A 22,501-nucleotide genomic window follows, 5' to 3' on the forward strand; every position below is an offset into this window, starting at 1 on the left:
TACATTTCACTATGACAATGGAACTAGGTAACAAGTTGGTCAGATTGATAGGAAATCAAGAAGAATTGACCAATATTATCAATGGCCCCAAAAAAGCAGATTACTTGTTAATATTCGCCCGGCGTCGCGTCTTCACTTCAGAGTCTTGACATTCGGGTAACTACCTACCAAAGTTAAAAACGAAACTCATACTCATATTATTACTTTCTATTTTTTACATACACAACACTCCAAATACCGCGAGTCCAAAACATTCTGGTCACCCTATAGGTATTATTATGTATGCTGTATCTACTTTGCTGATCTAACCTCCTGATCATTATTAGACCAAGATTAGATCCAATTATTGATATTAATTTCAAGAAACAATACCGTATCAATTTTTGCTGTAATTAGATGGCATTTCTATTTCAGATCTTGTTTTTATTAGATTATTTATTAGGATTATTACTATTATTATATACTAGTACCTATTATATCATCCAATATTGTCCAGAAGTACATGAAATAGGTTCCTATGACCTATATATGTAAAATTAGGCGCCATTTAGGCACTGCCTCTTCTTTCATTCTAAGTAGGTCTGTAGGTTCATTTATGTTCACAACTTGTATTGGTGGATGTGCCATATTTACTACTTGCTGCATTATTGGATGTGCCATATTTACTACTTGCTGCATTAGTGGATGTGCCATATTTAATACTTGCTGCATTGGTGGATGTGCCATATTTAATACTTGCTGCATTGGTGGATGTGCCATATTTACTACTTGCTGCATTGGTGGATGTGCCATATTTAATACTTGCTGCATTGGTGGATGTGCCATATTTAATACTTGCTGCATTGGTGGATGTGCCATATTTAATACTTGCTGCATTAGTGTATGTGCCATATTTAATACTTGCTGCATTGGTAGATGTGCCATATTTAATACTTGCTGCATTGGTGGATGTGCCATATTTAATACTTGCTGCATTATTGGATGTGCCATATTTACTACTTGCTGCATTAGTGGATGTGCCATATTTACTACTTTGCTGCATTAGTGGATGTGCCATATTTACTACTTTGCTGCATTAGTGGATGTGCCATAATTACTACTTGTTGTTTTATTAATGGATTAATCCATTTTTCTTTTGTGTAAATTGTTCTTTTAAAATTTGACCCATATGGATGACCATGACCACCCTATCACTAGTCCGGGTTGGACACCGAGTACAGATAGTAGATGAAGACGGAAATGTCAATTCAAATCAAATGCTGAATTGTGAGATACGTGTGTATATCATGTGTCGAACGGATAGAAAGGAAAGTAGAAAAGAAAGACAGGAAAGTAGATAGAAGGAGCTGAAGAGAAAACAAAGGGAAGAAAGCAGCAAAAGAGAATGAAAGGGAAGGAGAGAGACGAACGGATTGCAAAGGGCAGAGAAATAAACGGATTGAAAAAGGCAGATGAAGATAGGAAGGAAGGAAGAAATAAAGAAAGGAAGAGATGAAGAGAAGTACCTACTAGGTGAAGATATTGGAAGGAAAGGGATGTGGATGAAGAAATAGATGAAGACGGAAATGTCTATTCAAATCAAATGCTGAATTGTGAGATACGTGTGTATGTCATGTGTCAAACGGATAGAAAGGAAAGTAGAAAAGAAAGACAGGAAAGTAGATAGAAGGAGCTGAAGAGGAAACAAAGGGAAGAAAGCAGCAAAAGAGAATGAAAGGGAAGGAGAGCGGCGAACGGATTGCAAAGGGCAGAGAAACAAACGGATTGAAAAGGGCAGATGAAGATAGGAAGGAAGGAAGGAAGAAATAAAGAAAGGAAGAGATGTACCTACTAGGTAAAGATATTGGAAGGAAAGGGATGTGGATGAAGAAAGCAACAAAAGAGAATGGAAGGGAGGGGAAGAGGTGAACGAACGGATAGAAAGGAAAGTAGAAAAGAAAGACAGGAAAGTAAAAGAAAGACAGGAAAGTAGATAGAAGGAGCTGAAGAGGAAACAAAGGGATGGAAGAAAGCAACAAAAGAGAATGAAAGGGAAGGAGAGCGGCGAACGGATTGTAAAGGGCAGATGAAGATAGGAAGGAAGGAAGAAAGAAAGAAAGGAAGAGATGTACCATTGTACCTACTAGGTAAAGATATTGGAAGGAAAGGGATGTGGATGAAGAAAGCAACAAAAGAGAATGGAAGGGAGGGGAAGAGGTGAACGGATTAAAAAAGGCACAGAAAGATAGAAAGGAAAAGATGAAGAGAAGTAAAGATATTGGAAGGAAAGGGATTAACGGATACAAAGAGGTGGAACGGTTGAGATTTTTATGAGTTAGAACGTTATTGACACGAAAATAAATATTTACAAAAGAAAATCTTCGGAGGATCCAGCTCGCAAGAGCAATAAGGAGCAATGATAACACAATATACGAAGGCCTAAAAGCTAGAAAGTAATAATATAGAAAGGACTACATTCTCCTAACGAACAAACAAACATATTGAACGTTAGTGAGAAGAGTGTTATTGAAAAAGGAGCAGATTGCCCGTGATTCGTCACCGAAAATTGATCATAACTCGAGATTGAATTAGATTTTGTCAAAATCCTCGCTTACCGCACATCTAGAACAAGGAACCAGGTGTTCTGGAGAGAGAGCGATCAATGTGTGCGAAGGTGTGATTTGTGGGCCCCTGTGTGGCACCGAAAATTGATCATAACTCGAGATTGAATTAGATTTTGTCAAAATCCTCGCTTACCGCACATCTAGAACATGTTAGGAATATTCCTACAAAATTTCAGTTTCCCAGGTGTTCTGGAGAGAGAGCGATCAATGTGTGCGAAGGTGTGATTTGTGGGCCCCTGTGTGGGATATTTAACAAAATCCTCTACCATAGACTGAGAGTTCCCACCTTGAATCTTCAATTATTATCTAGGTATTGAAAAAAGTAATCTGTTTTAAATAGATCACCTAATCTGTTTTAAATAAAATTATTTGAAAATGATAGGAAAATGAAGTTAATTTTATTGGAATTTGATTTACCTACTTACCTATTTACCGCTCGATAATCTTATTAAGCTATGTAGTTGTAAGTGTTAAATAATGATGTAGGTAGGTTAAATAATTATAATTATGTAGGTACCTATGGTAATTTTTTTTATTAGGTTATAGGTGCTTACCCACTAAAATAAATAATTTTATATTTATGTACCGTTTTATTCTTATGGTTAAATAACAGTTATTAAGTATTGAAGTTATTTTATATAAAATTATAAATAAGTTATTATCTACATTAGATGAGGTTAGGGTCAGGGTTGGATAAAACTCATGTGATGTAGGGATTAGCAATCTAGTAAAATTTATGAAAGGTATACTTACCTATAATACTTATAGCTAGGTACCTAATAAAAGTCAGGTGTCTTTTAATATTGGCAGAGTACCTTCATCTTTAACTGACATTGACCCCTGGGTCTGAAGTGTGAACCCTGCCAATTCTGCAGATTCTACAGTCTCACGCTTACATGCATCTTGGCTTCCAAGTTCTGTCACTTCTGAACAAAGCAAGGGCCTAATAAACCGATTTTTCAAAGAAAATTTGATTTCAAAGACCCTGCCAATTCTGCAGATTCTACAGTCTCACGTTTACATGCATCTTGGCTTCCAAGTTCTGTCACTTCTGAACAAAGCAAGGGCCTAATAAACCGATTTTTCAAAGAAAATTTGATTTCAATTTGAGTAACCTGAACAATTTTGATCTTTCGTTTGGGCATCTCAATTTGTACCTCAGGAACAGCAAAGGGCTAATCGTCTTTCAAACTATCACAAATCGAGCCGATTAACAGATCGAACTTTACTTTTTGTTGGTCGGAAATTTTCTGGTCCAATGAGCATCGGATCTTGTAATTTGTAATCGATTAATCGACCTCTTATTTACAACTTTGGTTTTATTTTTGGCCGATTAACAGATCGAACCTAACTTTTTGTTCTTCGGAAATTTTCTGGTCCAATGAGCATCGGATCTTGTAATTTGTAATCGATTAATCGACCTCTTATTTACAACTTTGGTTTTATTTTTGTGAGGTGAAGATTAAGTGGGTTCGAGATTTGTTTTAATTTTATCCTATGATGTATTTTGTCAATTTCTTCTTCTTCTTCTTCTCCCCCTATATAGGTATAATAGGTACCGATATACCTAGATTGGGAGACTGTCAGACCCACGTCTGTCAGACAGTCTGAGCGTGGCCGACAGAACAGCACTCAGTACAGTCGCGTGCCGAGACGAAAAATAGCCGTCGGGCAAATACCATTCATCCGTGTCAGATCCCTACAAGATCCATGTATAGCAGACTGCAGATCCTTATACTCGTAGGTCCTTATGTAGATGACTGTAGAGTAGACTGTGGATCCCTATAGGTCCTGATGTAGTGGGGGCACTATGGACCAGCAAGGAGGAATGGTCGATGGCAGACCTGGGAACCGAAGTTCAGTTATCATGATACAGTGAGTGAGTTTGGTGTGCTTTTGCTGTGTGTATTTTTCTTGAGAATTTAATCGACATGGAGGTGAAGGTAAGAAACTCCGCGATCTTTTTACTTCCTTTTTATGAATGAAAACTGTATGTTTATTTATTTATTACCTTTTTTAGCATTTTTAGATTATTAGATATCGAATATTTATTTTGTTCGTACCTAGGTGTTTTTTTTTTTTTTTTTTTTTTTAGCTGGATCCGAGCTTAAATTGTGCTTTTGTTGTGTGTATTTTTCTTGAGAATTTAATCGACATGGAATTGCTGAAGGTAAGAAGCTCCGCGATCTTTTTACTTACTTTTTTATGAATGAAAACTGTATGTTTATTATTTTTTAATTATTATTTTTACCTATTAGGTATTAAATATTTATTTTGCTCGTACCTACCAATGTGCTTTCTTCTGGTTTCGATTTTTTTTTTAGCTGGATCAGGGCTTAAATTTGATTGAATTGTTTGTTCTGCTCTTGTTTTAGAAATATTTTGTACATGTTTTTAAATGTCTAACAACATCCTATGAATTTTCTTCCCTTTCTTCATTTCCCGTTTCAAAGAAAATAATTCTTTTTTACGGTTAAAAGTGGAAATTTTCTTTTCAAGTTTATTATACGAGTAAAACTACGTATTGTTTCTTTCAACTGGAAGAATTTTATATATTTTTTGATTCGCATTCGTATGATTCCTTGATTCATAAGATCCCTATGGTTATTTCCTACATTTTTCCCCTATACATAGATGTCCAAAATGATACAATTTCTACTCTTCCTGTGATAGAGTCAACACTTTTCTTCGTCTGATGATGATACCCTGAGTGGTATCGAAAGATCACAAACATAACATCTTTTCCTTCTTCTTCCTTGCCTTTTCCCGTGTTCAGACGGGGTCGGCGTTTTTCGTCAGCCTCTCAATCAGTCCTAGCCTGGGTGATTGCTTTGGGCTGACATTTGGTTTTGGCTACAAAAAATTAAAGAGGGGATGTCCTTTACAAGTCAACTCTTGCTATTTCTTGAGCAAGGGAAATTTCAGGCTGATGTCCTCCCTGTTTAAAGTCGCCAGTGAGACAATAACATAACATCTTTACTGATCGAAATTATCTCGATAAAAAATAATATTTTTATTGTATTACTTACCTACCTATTTTAAAAAATTCAAGATACCACTGTAGTTATAAATTATAAGTACCCTCAGTTCAAGTTCAAAGTTTCTTCACAATCACTGGTAGTTGTCAGGTAACTTGGAGAGCCATGTGAAAAATCCTCAACGCCATTATGAAATGAAACAGATAAATTATCTACCTATGTATGTACATACATATATCTACCTGTATACATATCTTATTATAAGCATAATGTTTGATTGTTGTAATCATTGTATTTAGCAACATGTAAAATACACACGCTCAGATTCTTCTGCATAAAACAATGCTAAAGTAAATTATAATAGTGAGACATGAAGTGACCCATGTTAGGTACTTGTAAGTACTTAAAAGTAACAATACAGGTATGGTTTGGAATCACATAAATTATATCCGCGTCCTGGGATTCCTATAGAGTGCCAATGCATAGGAAGATACCTATCCTTCTCAAGCTCGCCATTCACGGTCAGACAGTCTGCTAGACCGTGGTCTCACTGGGCCTGTCAGACAGTGTGAACGTAAGTGGTGGAAAAGTCCAGACACCTAAGGTCTGTCACACCGATTGAGAGATCTAGGTGAAGCTTATACCGCCACAGACGTTCAGACTTTCTGACAGACCCCCGGTTGGGAATCGCTGCTGTAGGCTATAAGAAGATACAACTCTGCACATTAATTCTAATGTAAACGAGGAAAGTAAAAAACTGATCAGATAGACCAACTTTCAATAAGACTACCTTCTGGTCTTAGACTAAATCACTGCATACGCATAATACCAGAAGAACAATAAAATGATTCAAATAACAATACGAGTCAATAATAAAATGGGAGTAGGCACACTACCAGACTTCTTCTTCTTCTTCTTCTTCTTCTTCTTCTTCTTCTTCTTCTTCTTCTTCTTCTTTCTTCAAGGGTGTCTCAGGAAATAGGTGGGTATGTGAGGAGTAGGGTGGTCCTTAGCTATAGTCATCATCAGCAATTCAAATAACAATAAGAGTCAATAATAAAATGGGAGTAGGCACACTACCAGACTTCTTCTTCTTTCTTCAAGGGTGTCTCAGGAAATAGGTGGGTATGTGAGGAGTAGGGTGGTCATTCGCTACAGTCATCATCAGCTTCTAAAGGCAGCGCCTTGTCGTGGTAGCCAAATGTGTCTGTCTCTTGCTGCTTCCTTGAGTTGTTGTTAGTGGTGAGAAGAAAATTCATAAAATGAAAGGACAATGGAACTGGTTCCCCGATATGTATTGTGAGTATTGCTGAAATTCGAATGGTTTTTACGGTCCCGGATCGGTCTCTCATTTGTTGTCAGTCGTGATGCCCCCAGGCTCGGCGCTTTCTTCATGAAGGTATCTCTGAGGAGACGGAATACCTAATATCGTATGCTGTTTACAGCGTTCTCCTAAAGCGGACCAGACTCCTTTGTTATGGCGTGCAAATACCCAGGTAGTAATGTATAATAATATCCATAATTTAATTTATATTATAGGTAAATAGTATTATAGACATAGTAGACATAAAAATATCTATAGGTAATATAATACAAAGAGCAGTATGTGCACAACGTGTTGATTATAAGTTAGACCAGCGGTGAGTAAAACTCTTCATGCGTTCCATCGTTTGAACACCGTTGGAAGGGTTGGAACACCGTTAGAGCTCTTTTGGGAATTTCAAACCCTAACCTGTGGAGCTTTTTAACACAGTATCAAGGCAAGGCAAAAAAAAGTCGTTGCAGTGTGGACGGTTCAATTGACGCGACGTCGATCGATGTGTGGACACACCTTTAGACTCGGGATTTAAGATCAAGGTGGGGAATGTCTTGGGTAGCGTTTGTCAGACTGTCATATACATATCTACGAGGAACTGTGACATCAGTATTGGTCACAATACCAAAGGAGGGTAGTAGGTATGATGTGAAAGGTGTTTCATGTGCATAAAAAATACCTAAAAAAAGTACATGATTAAATAATGATATTAAAACATTTACACAATTCTTTTTGTTTATTTCAAAATGTAGATAAGATTGTTTTCACGGATGAAAATGTGAAGTAGGTACCTCAGCAAAAACGAATTGGTAAAGTAATACATTTCACTATGAATCACCAAAGTATGGAAAAGTATCTTACAAGTGTAATAGCCAATGGAAAAGCAGAAATATATCGATAGCAGAAATATATCGAAATATGGAATTTAAATACTTTTCCATACTTTGGTGATTTAGGGCACAGACTTCTTCTTCTTCTTTCTTCAAGGGTGTCTCAGGAAATAGGTGGGTATGTGAGGAGTAGGGTGGTCCTTAGCTATAGTCATCATCAGCTTCTAAAGGCAGCGTCTTGTCGTTGTAGCCAAATGTGTCTGTCTCTTGCTGCTTCCTTGAGTTGTTGATAGTGGTGGGAAGAAAATTTATAAAATGAAAGGACAATGGAACTAGGTAACAAGTTGGTCAGATTGATGGAAAATCAAGTGAAAAGAATCGACCAATATTATCAATGGCCCCAAAAAAGCAGATTTCTTGTTAATATTCGCCGGGCGTCGCGTCTTCACTTCAGAGAACACGAGACGATTCAATTTTGTAAGCATTCCGACTCCTCGGGGGAAACCATTGATTTCAACAAATACCCACCCACATATCTATTTATACCTAACTACCCATCGAAGAACAAAAAATCATTGAAGACTTTTTCCTAACGCGAATTGTTCTTAGCTACTTTTAAAGGCATGGAGGAAATAATAATGTACTCGTATTAGACTAATAAAAGCTCTAAGTACCTACAGACATACCCAATTACCCATGTACTTACCTATTACCTTATCTATTTATGTACCTATATATGCTTTTATTATACTCCCATCACACCAAATCCGGAAACAATGGCTAGAAATTTAGATAGGAAATGTAATCAATCATGGGATCAAATTAAAATAAAAACTAATTACCTAAATCAGGTTGATACAGTAGCGATACCTACCTACCTGAGATAGCTAGGGAGGTAAGTTCCTGGTCATCTCAAAACAAAAGTTTCAGATCTCTGATTAAACATCACTAAATAACCACCTACCACCATGAAATAGCTATGCCAGAACATTTTTCTTCTTTTTTTTAATATTCGTAATGAATGTAAGGATCATTGATTAATATTTATTTTCTGCATATTTTATAAGTGAGTCAGGTACCTATGTATATTCACATGAAATGACAAAATTCCTTTCTTCTTTTCTCAAAGACAAAAAGTAAAAATGGGTGAATTGGTGACATCCACTAGTACGAGTATAACAAGAAGTAAATTTGGCACATCCACTAACACTGCAACAAAATACATCTCAGTGATCTAGTAAAGTTGTAGGTAGGTAGCTGTATATAGGTAATATTGTAATAGATCAGTTGCGCTTACTTGGGTGGTGTTTCAAAGTCATAGAGCAGGAAAAATGAGGACCAACGGAATTTTCCTTTTTGTTAGCTGTATATAGGTAATATTGTAATTATCTTTTATCGTGTAGATATCTACTTCTGCATAATACCTACATAATATGTATTTTACTATGGATAGTGAGTGTGATAATAGAGGACATAAATAGCTAGATATTATATGTAGATAAATAGATTGGGTAGGTGAGCCTTTGTAAATGTGAGCATAGATCTAGGTAGACTGAGATCCGTAGGCGATGACGTCACATCAAATATCCCGAGCAAAGCTCCCTTGCAGGTAACGCAATAATGTGTTTGTGCGCATACGTTTCTGCGCAGTTCTTTCTGCCCCGCCGCTAGCGTGCTTGCATAGTGGCGCTACCTAGCGGACAAAAATAGCAACTGCGTTAAGTCTGACGTCACAAATCTTTGAACTTTTAGCGCTTACAAGGCAAAACTCCGACCCCATCTGAACACTGGAATAAGCGAACAAAAAGAAGAAGTTTAGAGCTTCCCCTTTTGGAAAATCTCACTCCACACCACTGCATGCCAGTATTGAACCAATCTATCTTATCTGAAAGCATGTTGTACAAGTACCAGAGAGTACCAGAGATGGTTGTGGAACCTGGAACCAATGTATAATTACGAGCAGTCCATCATTTTCATAGAGTATGATCGGACGATTGATATGACAAGAGTCATCATGTCGCCCTAATACAGGATGGCATACCTATTTTATACAAAAAATTACAGGATTTTGTAAATTTTTGTATTAGTGGCTAATCAAATTGATTGATACTAATCCTATTTCATAATGCAGCCCAGTGGATGCTGATATTTACCTCGTGCTTCCTTTGCTATTTTTAGCATTTCTACGAATACGGACATACTGATCGGTCACTTTTCATTCTGGCCGCTCACTGGCCGTTGGAAAGTGCGAAATGCGGAAGCATGTTGTACCTATGTATAACCTGCTTTCAGCTTTTCTGCTTTCCATTGACAGCCACTGTTTTTGTACTCTACCAATAGGTGCTGTATAAAATGAGCTTTGGCGAGATAAACGCCCATTAGGTTTAGGATTTAGCCAGACTTACACCACAGTCAAAGTATGCATATGCAGTAGGCTACGCCGCGCCGTGATTTTACACCAGTGGTAGAGAACGAAATCAGCTGCTCTTCCCCTAAAGAATCGTGATTTCTTTCAACATTTCGCTCCTGAAGGCCACAATTTGATTCCATCTATTAACATAAACCAAGCTTACCATGCTGTCAGCATTAAAACACATTACCTACACAGGGGACACGAATAACAAATTGGCAAATCACAACTGGGATGTCAACATTGTCAACATTTTGTCATATTTCATTGGGACCAATCTTGTCTGAGCTCAGTTGGTAAACTCTAATTCGGTTCATGTCAGTTCGGAACCTCCTTGACCCGAAGCTATTAGGGACATCTTCAAAGCACTCAATGAAGAACTTCAGCAAACCAAATCCAGGTAGCTCCAACTATATAAGTGGATCACAGACTAATCCATTGTTCTCAAGGCTGGTTCCATGGGACCGAAAAAAGAAGTGATTCAAAACTGAACTTCAATAGAGCCAATGGACAATGATGTGAATTCCAACAAGGTTAAAAAACATTTTAAATGTGAGTTCTTCGACTGATGATAGAGAAATATACGAAGACTTTCCTTATTTCTCTGAATTCCATTCTGCATGGAAATGAATTGAATTCCATTTTTCATTGGGGGAAAATGCGAAATTTTATTCTGAATTCAATAAAGAAACCAAACAACTTCCACAATGCGGCAGTGCCACATAGGTCGAGGTTCACTCCGCAGATTATCTTAGGAGGAGAAACACATATCAGAGATGAAATGGGTTCCCTCGTTTCGAAACAAATTAACTTTTTTCTTTTATTTGATGTTTAGAACCAGTTCTATTGCCTAGTGAAAAGATGTTCGACCAGTGATAAGATTAGATCAGACTGAATGTGAACGATTGTAGTCTGTGTAAATGAACAAACTCCACTTCAAGTGCTTTCTAGATAAAATCCACGCAAGATAGATAACCCAGGTACTTTAGAAAATACTAAATTGTTTTAAAATAATAAACAAAAAAAAGGAGAAACACATATCAGAGATGAAATGGGTTCCCTCGTTTCGAAACAAATTAACTTTTTTCTTTTATTTGATGTTTAGAACTTTGAAGCACAACATTTTCTGCTTTCCCCGCATGTTAGTTGGTGGAAAGCGTTGAGGCGAACGGCGGAAATCTGAAATCCTTTCTGAGGAGAGGATCATTTTAGGAATAACCCTTTTCCAGGACATAATCATTTTAGGATGATTGTTGTATTACCTTATCAAGTGGATTGGTATTTATAAGAAAAGATAGAAGAAGATAAAAAGCTATGGAAAATTTAATGGTCTCCTTTGGTAATAAACTAATAAATAAAAAATGATCAATTCCTTTGGAGACCTTCTCTATACCAATGCGGAAACAACTTTGTACAACAATCGGTTTGGATTTCAGTAGGGTTTGGAAAATGATTTCCAAAAGACCTTTCAATATCTAGATTCTAGTTCCTCCTAGGCTTTATCTTTGGATCAAAAAAAGGCGAGGAAGGGGTTCAAGGAAAAAACGGCTTATAGCCTGTATAATTATTATGGTCTATTGGTCGTTTTTGCATCCTTCGAATGATTTTCTCGAGAAAGCATCGTGCCACTTTTCTCATTATGCTTCCCTTTTATCCTTTCCGTTCGTTTCTCGTACGTCTAGCAGATTCTCTTATTTCTGTACTTATACTTATGTACTTTTTCTGTACTCATGTACGTATTTCTGCATTTATGTACGTATTTCTGTACTTATGTACGTTTTTGTGTGCTTATGTACACTTTTGTGAAATCCAGACTCATCGCATGACTGATTGAACTTTAAAGATTAATGAAACTTTTGCGGAGGTTAAATTGCAAACATCGATTATTTTGCTATTTGCGCTACCTTTGGGCTAGCTACATAGGTAATAGGTATGTCGGATTGAAAGCTTATACCTACTCTTTCATATGTAAGTCTTTCTCATGCTACATTTAGACTGTTAAGTCTTATCCTATATTAACTATTGAACTATATACCTATGATGGAAAACGATTAGGTTATATTTATTAACTTTTGTTGATTTTGCAGATTTCTTCCACTGTGTCCTTCCCAAGGTAAAAGACCACAAATATTATGAATGGCTCTTTGCTTTATTGATGTTAATGTAGGTAGATTACGGATCTATCTAACTTTTTGTTTGAATCAAAAATATTTCAATGTCAGAAGAATTTGCTGTGAATTTTGTGGGTATTCGAATTTCACGCAAAATTTGCATAAAACCGCAAGACCTTGCTCGAAATGATTCTTAATGGTAATGGTTCCGTTCTTCACTCTTCATTAGATACCTAACCATTATTCTGATTGGTGATTATTATTGTTTAAATTTTATTATTTGATAGGAACATTTAAAATAGGTACTTTAACAGTTTCACCAATCACAAAATTGCCTTTCTACAATGAATTCGAATTAAGGTCAAACTAAACAAAAATCATAGAAAGCTAAACTGAGATCCAAATAGCTGCTTCCATTCGATACACATGATTAGGTGAACCTATCAGTTAGAACAGTATATTCAGTATAATCTTAGACTTCTAGAGATTCAAGTGGAAGTAGCGTATAACTCCGAGAGAAGTCATGGAAGTTGACCTAACACAATGAGCAAAGGAACAAAGTTAATTCTAAGAGACCTGAAATAGGGATGGATATCTCATATAACATGATTTACTCAAGAAGCAAAATGAAATTTTGGTCAATTTTCTATAAACAGGTACGAGTACACCCACAAAGTTACTAAAGGTATGATGATGATGTCCTCCTAGTCGATTTCGACCACAGCGATCTCATCTCAAGTTGTCACGGTTAGGTTTGGAGTAAGACGACGACGGTGGTAGCGCTGATGACTGGTGAAACCCAGTTTGTTCTTGAAGGTGCGGTTGCAGGGTGCCCAGAACAGTTCACCACGGTCGTTGTAGGTGTAAGAGTAGGTAGGTTTTGGCTGAGTTTTCAGCTGCTGGCGTTTGTTGTCTAAGGATATCAGGCGGGCGTTTTCAAAGTTAGTGACTGCTTCGTGTGTGAGTAACTTTAAAGATTAATGAAACTCTTGCGGAGGTTAAATTGCAAACATCGATTATTTTGCTATTTGCGCTACCTTTGGGCTAGTTACATCTAGCTATTAGGTAGGTATGTGAGATTGAAAGCTTATATACTCTCTCAGATGCAAGTGTTTCTGATGCTACATTTATGGTGGATTTCACCAATGACTTAATCAGAGATTTCACTAATAAGAGAGTTTTTAATAATCCAAAAAGGAGTTTTTAATGATATAAACAGGAGTTTTTAAAAACTCCTCCTTTTTGGATCACTAAAAACTCCTTTTTAGATCATTAAGAACTCCTTTTTGGATTATCAAAAGATCCTTTTTGGACGATTGAAAATTCTCCCATTAGTGAAATCTCCCATTAAGTCATTGGTGAAATCCACCATTAGACTGTTAAGTCTTATCCTATATTAACTATTGAACTATATATACCTATGATGGAAAACGATTAGGTAATATTTATTAACTTTTGTTGATTTTGCAGATTTCTTCCACTGTAGTCCCAAGGTAAAAGACCACAAATATTATGAATGGCTCTTTGCTTTATTGATGTTAATGTGGGTAGATTACGGTTACGGATCTACCTATCTAACCTTTTGTTTGAATCAAAAAGATTTCAATGTCAGAAGAATTTTCTGCGAATTTTGTGAGTATTGGAATTTTTTTGCAAATTTGCATAAAAAACCGCAAGACCTTGCTCGAAATGATTCTTAATGGTAATGGTTCCGTTCTTCACTCTTCATTAGATACCCAACCATTATTCTGATTGGTGAGTATTATTGTTTAAATTTTATTAACATTTGATAGGAACATTTAAAATAGGTACCTACATTAACAGTTTCACCAATCACAAAATTGCCTTTCTACAATGAATTCGAATTAAGGTCAAACTAAACAAAAATCATAGAAAGCTAAACTGGCTCAATCCTACTTTGATTTTTACTAGGCGTTTGACAAGTCGTTCAACAAGGGGCCGATATTGTTCCACAGAATATAATCACAATAAAAAGTTTACATATTTCTCTCTATTCTAAAGTTGAGAAGAATTAAGGACATGCGTTCCGCTAGACTAAACAAAAGTTTTTTTTGTTAAACCTGGCCGGTCCTATCCTTGAGATTGTCAGAGACCAAGTTTTGAGTTCACAGCTTTGACTGAGAAAAAAAATGTCTGATCTTTTAATTGCTTGAGACATTCAGAGGCCTTTATCAGAGTTAGAGCTTTGTAGGAGGTTATTTGAGAGACATAGGTTTTGAAAGAGTTGTAACTTTGATTCTGAAAGAACTCCTAGAAACAGTCGATATTTCCAGAGGCCTAATTTTTGGGGTTAAAACCAGAATGGTTCCCAAAAACTACTAATGGGCAGAGCTAAACCGTTTGAAATTGAATTTTGGTAAAAGAGTTGAAAACAATTAAACGGTGACTTTGTTGTGTTCGTTTTACATGGATAAAGTTGTTTAAACTCAGATTACCTACTTATAGGAACCCTTTGGTATACTCGTTGATATCTTTTGATATGCTAGGATAGGACTAAGTTTGGACCTATTCTTCGAGCAGTCTGTTCATATTTGTATTGTTATTTCTTCTAAATTTAAACCAGAAAAAAACCTATCTAACTAATCTAGTTGAAATCGTAACAATTGAGAATATTATAATAGAAAGTAATTAGTTTTTTACTTTCTATTACTACAGTATAGCGGAGCTATACTAGTAATGAAAGTATTGCAATCGGTCCAAATTTTCAAAATCGGGAAATGGTTGGAAATATCCGTTTTGGGATCCCCTGATGTCAAAAAAGTGATTTTTAGCCCATGGTCTGTACGTAACGTACGTACGTACGTAACGTACGTACGTACGTAACGTACGTACGTACGTAACGTACGTACGTACGTAACGTACGTACGTACGTAACGTACGTACGTACGTAACGTACGTACGTACGTAACGTACGTACGTACGTAACGTACGTACGTACGTAACGTACGTACGTACGTAACGTACGTACGTACGTAACGTACGTACGTACGTAACGTACGTACGTACGTAACGTACGTACGTACGTAACGTACGTACGTACGTAACGTACGTACGTACGTACGTACGTACGTACGTGCGTACATACATACGTACAGACCATGGGCTAAAAATCACTTTTTTGACATCAGGGGATCCCAAAACGGATATTTCCAACCATTTCCCGATTTTGAAAATTTGGACCGATTGCAATACTTTCATTACTAGTATAGCTCCGCTAAACTGTAGTAATAGAAAGTAAAAAATCTGGTGTGAACATCACACGACTTTCCTTATCCTATTGAATTCAATTTTTGGAAACATGACAACAGCCCATTCTTTACAAAAGCGAACAACCATGGCCGAGTGCATACGCTCGTGTTCTCTGTCAAAGCATGCCCAACCCGTAAATGCCCCTTATCAGATGGACGATAAATGCATGCAGATATACCCCGGTGTCGCTGCATACAATGTTCTGCCACTCTATGTTCAGTCTAAATTCTAAAACACTGAATATTGCAAACGCACAGTCTGAAACACTGAATATTCCAAACAAACAGTCTAAAACACTGAATATGGAAATTTGAGATGCAAATGATGTCGTGCTTTAACAGAAGTCCGGAGGTGTCGATAGGTGATGATAATTTTCAAACTGCACTCAGCGATTCAAAAGTACCATTTTAAATTTCCGATCGAACGTTCTACCAATCGGTCGATGAGTAAGACATACTGTTTTATTGCTATTGTTCCCCTTATGTCAGCCTCTCACCCTCAGACCGTTTGTCAAACCTGGGTCTGTCTTTGGCTGGCCTTAAAGAACGTGTATACGCGATATTTGCGCAAATTTCACCCGTTTAGACCTGAACTTTGTGGAAATATTGGGCACACCCGCAGCGATCTGTAGAAAGACCAGATCACATGACCAAGTTGGGAGACCAAGTTTTTATTAGATTTGATCGTTGTAGCGTATGCACGGGGCTTTAAACTGAGGAAAAATAAAAGGTCAAATCTTGAGCTCATCCTGCTAAAATCCCCACTTAATGAAAAGGCAATTGATAGGAAAATTAATCGAGCATAAATAACCTCTCAATAAAAAGTATTAAACAATAAATACCTTTTTTTTTATTATTATTAGCAATTAATAATAGCAATTAAAAGGGCGATATTTTTAAGGGGATGGCACAAAGGGGTCATGGAGGGAAATAGGTATATTAGGTACATAAATACATAAATGCGAAAAAAGCTTTAAAAAGCTTTGGCTTTTTTGGAGTCCGGAGTAGGTATACGCAGGAGTAAAATTTATTCTGTGCTATTATTTTGTTAGTGAAATAGAGCTGTATTGTAAATAATTTATTTTTAATTACCTACCTTATAGGCTATAGGCCTAAGTTTTATAAAATATTTATTGTTTAAATAGGCTTATAGAAGCCAGCCTAGTTAGCTTAGTTGGTAGCCTATATTAGGTACATAAATACATAAATGCGAAAAAAGCTTTAAAAGGCTTTGGCTTTTTTGGAGTCCGTAGTAGGTGTACGCAGGAGTAAAATTTATTCTGTGCTATTTTTTTGTTAGTGAAATAGAGCCGTATTGTAAATAATTTATTTTTAATTACCTTATAGGCTATAGGCCTAAGTTTTATAAAATATTTATTGTTTAAATAGGCTTATAGAAGCCAGCCTAGTTAGCTTAGTTGGTAGTGCGTCTGCCTTGTAAGCGCTAGGCCGCGGGTTCGATTCCCGCCCGGGGCGGATTCGGCCGATATTTTTACGGTACTGTGCGTATCGTATTCAAGTAGGTAAGTACTTGATATTACTCCTACTGCCAATGTGCAAATAGTATTGATAGTGTGCGGGCGGTATGAGATTTCAAAGTTTTGATTAATCTCCTATTCGCCAGCCTAGTTAGCTTAGTTGGTAGTGCGTCTGCCTTGTAAGCGCTAGGCCGCGGGTTCGATTCCCGCCCGGGGCGGATTTTATCCTGATGGGATAATGTTCGTTCTCGGAAACGGCTGGCTTTCTCCTATCCTGTCTTCCTTCTCTCTTAGACTAATGTTCGTTCTCGGAACGGTGGCTTTCTCCTATCCTGTCTTCCTTCTCTCTTCGATTTCGGAACGATAAAACCATAGCAGTTACAGTTCCCTCTGTCAAACCTCTTAAAAAAAGGCTTATAGAAAAAAAGTCCCATAGGTACCTATAATGGTAACAGTTTTATGACAACCTACTCTCTATGATGTAGGAGTCTTTTTCTTACTCTCCCTAACGTAAAAAAAATCACTATTAAAAAACATTGAAGTCACAAAAATAATCGAAAGCTAATCAGGCATCAGCTGAACTAATTCGGAGCCTGCCTGCAACATAGCAAAGCTCTACACTAATACCTACTGTAGCATATTGAAACGGTATACATAGAGTTTGAAATAAACATAGAGAGGTCTACACATTCTATTGGACGAGAGATACCTCTGCAATAATTTTGAAACTTTTAAATGAGCGAATGTTACCGAATAATGAATAAATTCCTACATAAAATCTACCTACTGAATGAATTCCTATAATTTTTATTCGAAGCAAACATAAACCTAATGAACTTTGCCGCAATAAAAAAAGGCAGGGAGTTTTAACTTTTCAATGAGTTTTGGAAAACATTCAGGTTCAGTGAGAAGGAGGATGATTAGGAGGAGGAGGAGAAGAAGTTATTCTTCAAGAAGTTTAATAGAGGGAACTTAGGTATATAAGAACGGAGGTCTCATTCTGAAAAGAGGAGAGAGAAGGAGGACAGGTGAGGAGAAAGCGAGGCATTCCGAGAACAAACCTTTTCTTCATGACTAACAGATATAACGTGCGCGAGAATCGAACCCACAATCTGGCGCTTACAATATAAATATGTGTGCTACTCTTCAAGCTAACTAGGCTGGCAAGGAGGAGCTAAGTACTAAAATTTAGGTACCTAATTAGGTCTCGAAGATAACTACTTTATAGAAATGAAGAAGAGCAAGCTATTAGTCTGTTACTATTACTGAAAAATCGTGCACTTCTAATTTGATATCTACTACCTACATGAATAATAATAAACCTGGCACTAATTTTATCTGCAACTTCAAAACAAATACACGAAAACTACATTTGGTTCTGAGAGTGTTATCTGGTTTAGGCAATGCAATATTATTGGATGTTGCATGTTGCTTGAATGGAACCAAACCTGAATGGTAACTGACTAGTTTGTGTGGAGGGACAAGGCCCCATTATGTTTTGCAGAAGAGATTAGTGGATGTGGCATTTTCACAGACAAAAAAGTTTGAAGTGAACATGTTTGTCTACATTGAAACAAACAAATATGTAATTTAATTTGCAAGACGATATTTTCTTCCCATGTCATTCCTTCCTGCCTATTCTTCTACTGATTTTGTAACATGCACTATGAACTTACACTTCAGTCACTTCACAATAAAATGTGGTCATTTTTACACCAACGAAAATAAAGTTCCAAGTTCCGAGTACTCAGACTTGACTTGTTGTGACCACAATTTGCGGACTTGTAACAAAACCAAACAAACTTGAGAGGTCACCATAGGTGTTTTACCAGATAACCACAAAATTAAATTGGATTTTTTTTCTTCCATCGGATAGGTAGGTATTTTGTATTTTTAGGGGAAAGTGCATTGCCAGATGTGAGTTCTATTGTCTTTACTTTTGTTTAAAGTTTCCATACATACCTACATTGGTAGGTACCTACCTTTGATAGATCTCAGCGCACGTCAGTAACAAGTTCCAGTAAGTATGCCTGTGTAGGTATCTACCAAATACATAATCGCACATAGGTGTACCTACCTACACAACTGATGGACCTCACATTTTTACCCCCCTCCTCATTTCTCCTCCCCAGGCGTAGTGCTCGTCCCCTCCATCAGATAGAGGATGTGGTCACCCCAGAGAAGTTATCCCAGGACACGTTTCGCCTCCTGAGGACTATTCAGTCCCTCGTGAACACCAGGGAGCCTGACCTGACCTCACACCTGACACCTAGCTCCAGTGATCTCACGCTTAGCCGCCCCGCGCCTGACACCAACTCGGTGAGTAGAGAGTACTGGGTTCGATACCCGCTGTTTTTTTTTACCGCTTTCGGGGCTGCTTTGGTCAGAAAAAGTCCGCCCCGACCGGGATTCGAACTCAACAACTCCAGGTTGAGACTCAGCGCTCCTATCCACTCGGCCACTGGGTTCGATACCCTACCGTTGAGCACTGAGAATATTGAAGTAATGAAAAGCTCACTTTTAGCCAGCCTAGTTGGCTTAGTTGGTAGTGCGTCTGCCTTGTAAGCGCTAGGCCGCGGGTTCGATTCCCGCCCGGGGCGGATGTGGTTAAATTCTCAAATAAATGAGGATGAAATTCCATACCTCGGCTGGGATCGAACCCACGCTCTCCTGATTACCAGGCGACCACGACCACTACGCCAAAAAGATTGTAGTCCTATATTATTTTTATTAAAAACGAAAAAGAAAAGAAAGTCGCTCCGGGCCATTTTGAAGATTCGGGATTGGGGCAAATCGGACAAGACAGTCCCCCCCTAGGACAGGCCCTGCTGAGTGTAATAGATGGTAATGGTAAGTTATACTGTAATGGAGGGTAACTCGTCACGCCTGTCTAACCTTTGACATAACCTGGAGATAATGGTGACTTAACGTTCAACCCAGGATACTATGCAAATACAATGTTGATAATACAGGATACAATACACATACGGTTGCTAAGTAACGATAAACATGAGATAAAATGCTAATCATTATGCTAAAAGGTAATGTAGGTAGTAGGTACATAGGGTAAGTGTACCATTTATTTGCCCACGTAAAAAACGTACCATTTATTGGCCCACTTGTACCATACGCCACATATAAGTCTGAACTGGACGAACTTTTTCAAGATCCAATTTCATCAAAAGAAAGGGCTTAAAGACTACTATCGGAATAGAATAGAATAGAATATACCCTGTTTATACTGCCAGAATGAGACTGAAAAGTCCCTTTACTCCCGCAGTCTAAACAAGGTCAACACGAGATAAAATGCTAATCATTATGCTAAAAGGTAATGTAGGTAGTAGGTACATACTGCTAAATATAAAGGTAATGGTAGGTAGTAGGTACTGAGTCGGTAAGTACTGATAAATAAAAAAGTAATGTACATAGGTAAGTACCAGTGGCGTAGCGTCCATGTAGGGCGTGTATGGCGGCCATACACTCAAAATTTACTCAAATACCCTTAAATATTGACTTTAAATTACATGAGATAAAATGCTAATCATTATGCTAAAAGGTAATGTAGGTAGTAGGTACATACTGCTAAATATAAAAGTAATGTACATAGGTAAGTACTGCTAAATATAAAAGTAATGTACATAGGTAAGTACTGCTAAATATATAAGTAATTGTATGTAGTAGGTACTGGTACTGAGTCGGTAAGTACTGCTAAATAAAAAAGTAACGTACTTAGGTAAGTACTGCTAAATAAAGGTAATGCACTGCAAGTTAGGTACCTACCTATGACCCAGGAGAAAATTTATGCAAACAGCAAAGTAAGTACAACTTGAATCACTTGAAGTATCCAGAAGTAGCCGGATACAGGTGTTGTCCATTATTAAATAGAGTCACTTGTCAGCTCCCATGGCGTAGTGGTCACTGCGCTCGCCTTGAATAAGACCACAGCAGTTACAGTTCCCTCTGTCAAACCTCTTTAAAAAAAAAAAAGCTCACTTTGATGTCTTTCTCTGAAGCTAAATAAATTAGTCTGGGAGATTCAAGTCGCTATTCAGTGGCGGAATTCGGTAGCGGCCATGGGAACTCAAAGTTGGGGGAGGTCTTTTTTTGTCATTTTGTTTTATAATTTTCCGATTTATATCTTCGGTAAATGATTACCACTTAAAAATATTAGAACATATTATGTTGATAGATATCTTCGGTAAATTGTATTCTATTCTAATGTGGGTACTATATTCTATTCTATTCGCAGGTGGGTTCGTGTTCCTCCCTCCTGCACAGTTCCTACACTGGGGGTGGTGGTGTGGGTAGTGGCGACTCTACGCGCAAGTCCCTCGAGTCCTCCTCTTCCTGCTCCACGCACTGCGACGACCTTGACATTCTCGCCTCTTCCTCCCCGCGGGGCCGCGTCAAGTCCTCTCCCTCCGTACCCCACGGCACTGAAGATGAGTTGTCTTGGGGCCGCGTCAAGTCCTCTCCCCCTGTACCCCACGGCACTGAAGACGAGAGCGGCTTCTCATCGCTGAGTAGTTTCCATGAGAGTGGCTTACCGGAGACCAGGGGGTATCAAGAACTAGGGCTCCCCCTGGTGGAGTCACTGGAAACACGATGGCAGCCCCCACCCCACGCGCCGCCACTGAGTGAAAGGATACGTGTACTGTGGGTGTAATGGGTTTTGACACTTTTGATCCAGCACATAAATGGAAAGTATTATGTCTCTTCTCGCACTCCTGATGAGGAGACATACTGCATACGAGTAAATACCTACATACCTGATGTATTTGGGGAAATTTTGAATAGGACGGATCCTGTATAAAATCAATAAAATAAAATACAAAAGAAAAAAAAATCAATTCTTTCATTAAAGGTGTATCCACACATAGTCGACGGGCGAATCGGTGAGGAAAATCCATGTTGTCCAGGCAGTGTGAACGGTTCAGTCGACATCGATCGACGGCAATCGATGGCCGGTCAACAGTGTGTGCAGTGTGCACACACCTTAGAACTGTGAAAAGTAAAAAAATAAAATGTGGAAATTATCAAAAACTGTAGTCTTATCGTCCCAAAAGCGAAGAGAGAAGGAAGACAGGATAGGAGAAAGCCAGCCGTTCCGAGAACGAACCTTGTCTGTTTAGGATAAAATCCGCCCCGGGCGGGAATCGAACCCGCGGCCTAGCGCTTACAAGGCAGACGCGATAACTTCCAAGCTAACTAGGCTGGCAATGTTTTTGTACCCGTTGCTCTTCAATAGGATTTTTTTCGCCCTGTTTTAACGCCACATAAATATCGAAGATGTCGGAAAATTGTTCCTGAGAGTGAAACATCTAATTTGATTGCTCCGCAATAATCTTAGTTTTTCACTGGAAATAGTGCGATTTTCTTTAGTTTAAGAATATTATTATTATTATTTAAGAGATTTGACAGAGGGAACTTTAACTTCTATGGTCTTATCGTCCCAAAATCGAAGAGAGAAAGAAGACGTATTTTATTATTATTTTAATTATATTTTT

At 37.7% G+C, this 22,501-nt stretch overlaps 2 protein-coding genes across 2 annotated transcripts; one reads left to right on the forward strand and one right to left on the reverse strand.

Annotated features, from left to right (window-relative positions):
- Positions 1-589: 589 nt before the first annotated feature.
- Positions 590-1,057, reverse strand: LOC108252058 (stress protein DDR48-like). The gene has a single exon (XM_017442944.1). It carries the CDS (start codon positions 1,055-1,057, stop codon positions 590-592), a length of 468 nt encoding a protein of 155 aa, XP_017298433.1.
- Positions 1,058-4,413: 3,356 nt separating this feature from the next.
- LOC103506606 lies at positions 4,414-21,685 on the forward strand. Its single transcript, XM_008471001.3, has 3 exons — positions 4,414-4,478; positions 19,127-19,313; positions 21,244-21,685. The coding sequence occupies exons 1-3, from the start codon at positions 4,414-4,416 to the stop codon at positions 21,658-21,660; spliced, it is 669 nt and encodes a 222-aa protein (XP_008469223.1). The 3' UTR covers positions 21,661-21,685.
- The last annotated feature ends 816 nt before the right edge of the window (positions 21,686-22,501 follow it).

This window comes from Diaphorina citri, unplaced genomic scaffold (genome assembly GCF_000475195.1).
Source record: "Diaphorina citri unplaced genomic scaffold, Diaci psyllid genome assembly version 1.1 scaffold250, whole genome shotgun sequence".
NCBI classification, from domain to species: domain Eukaryota; kingdom Metazoa; phylum Arthropoda; class Insecta; order Hemiptera; family Psyllidae; genus Diaphorina; species Diaphorina citri.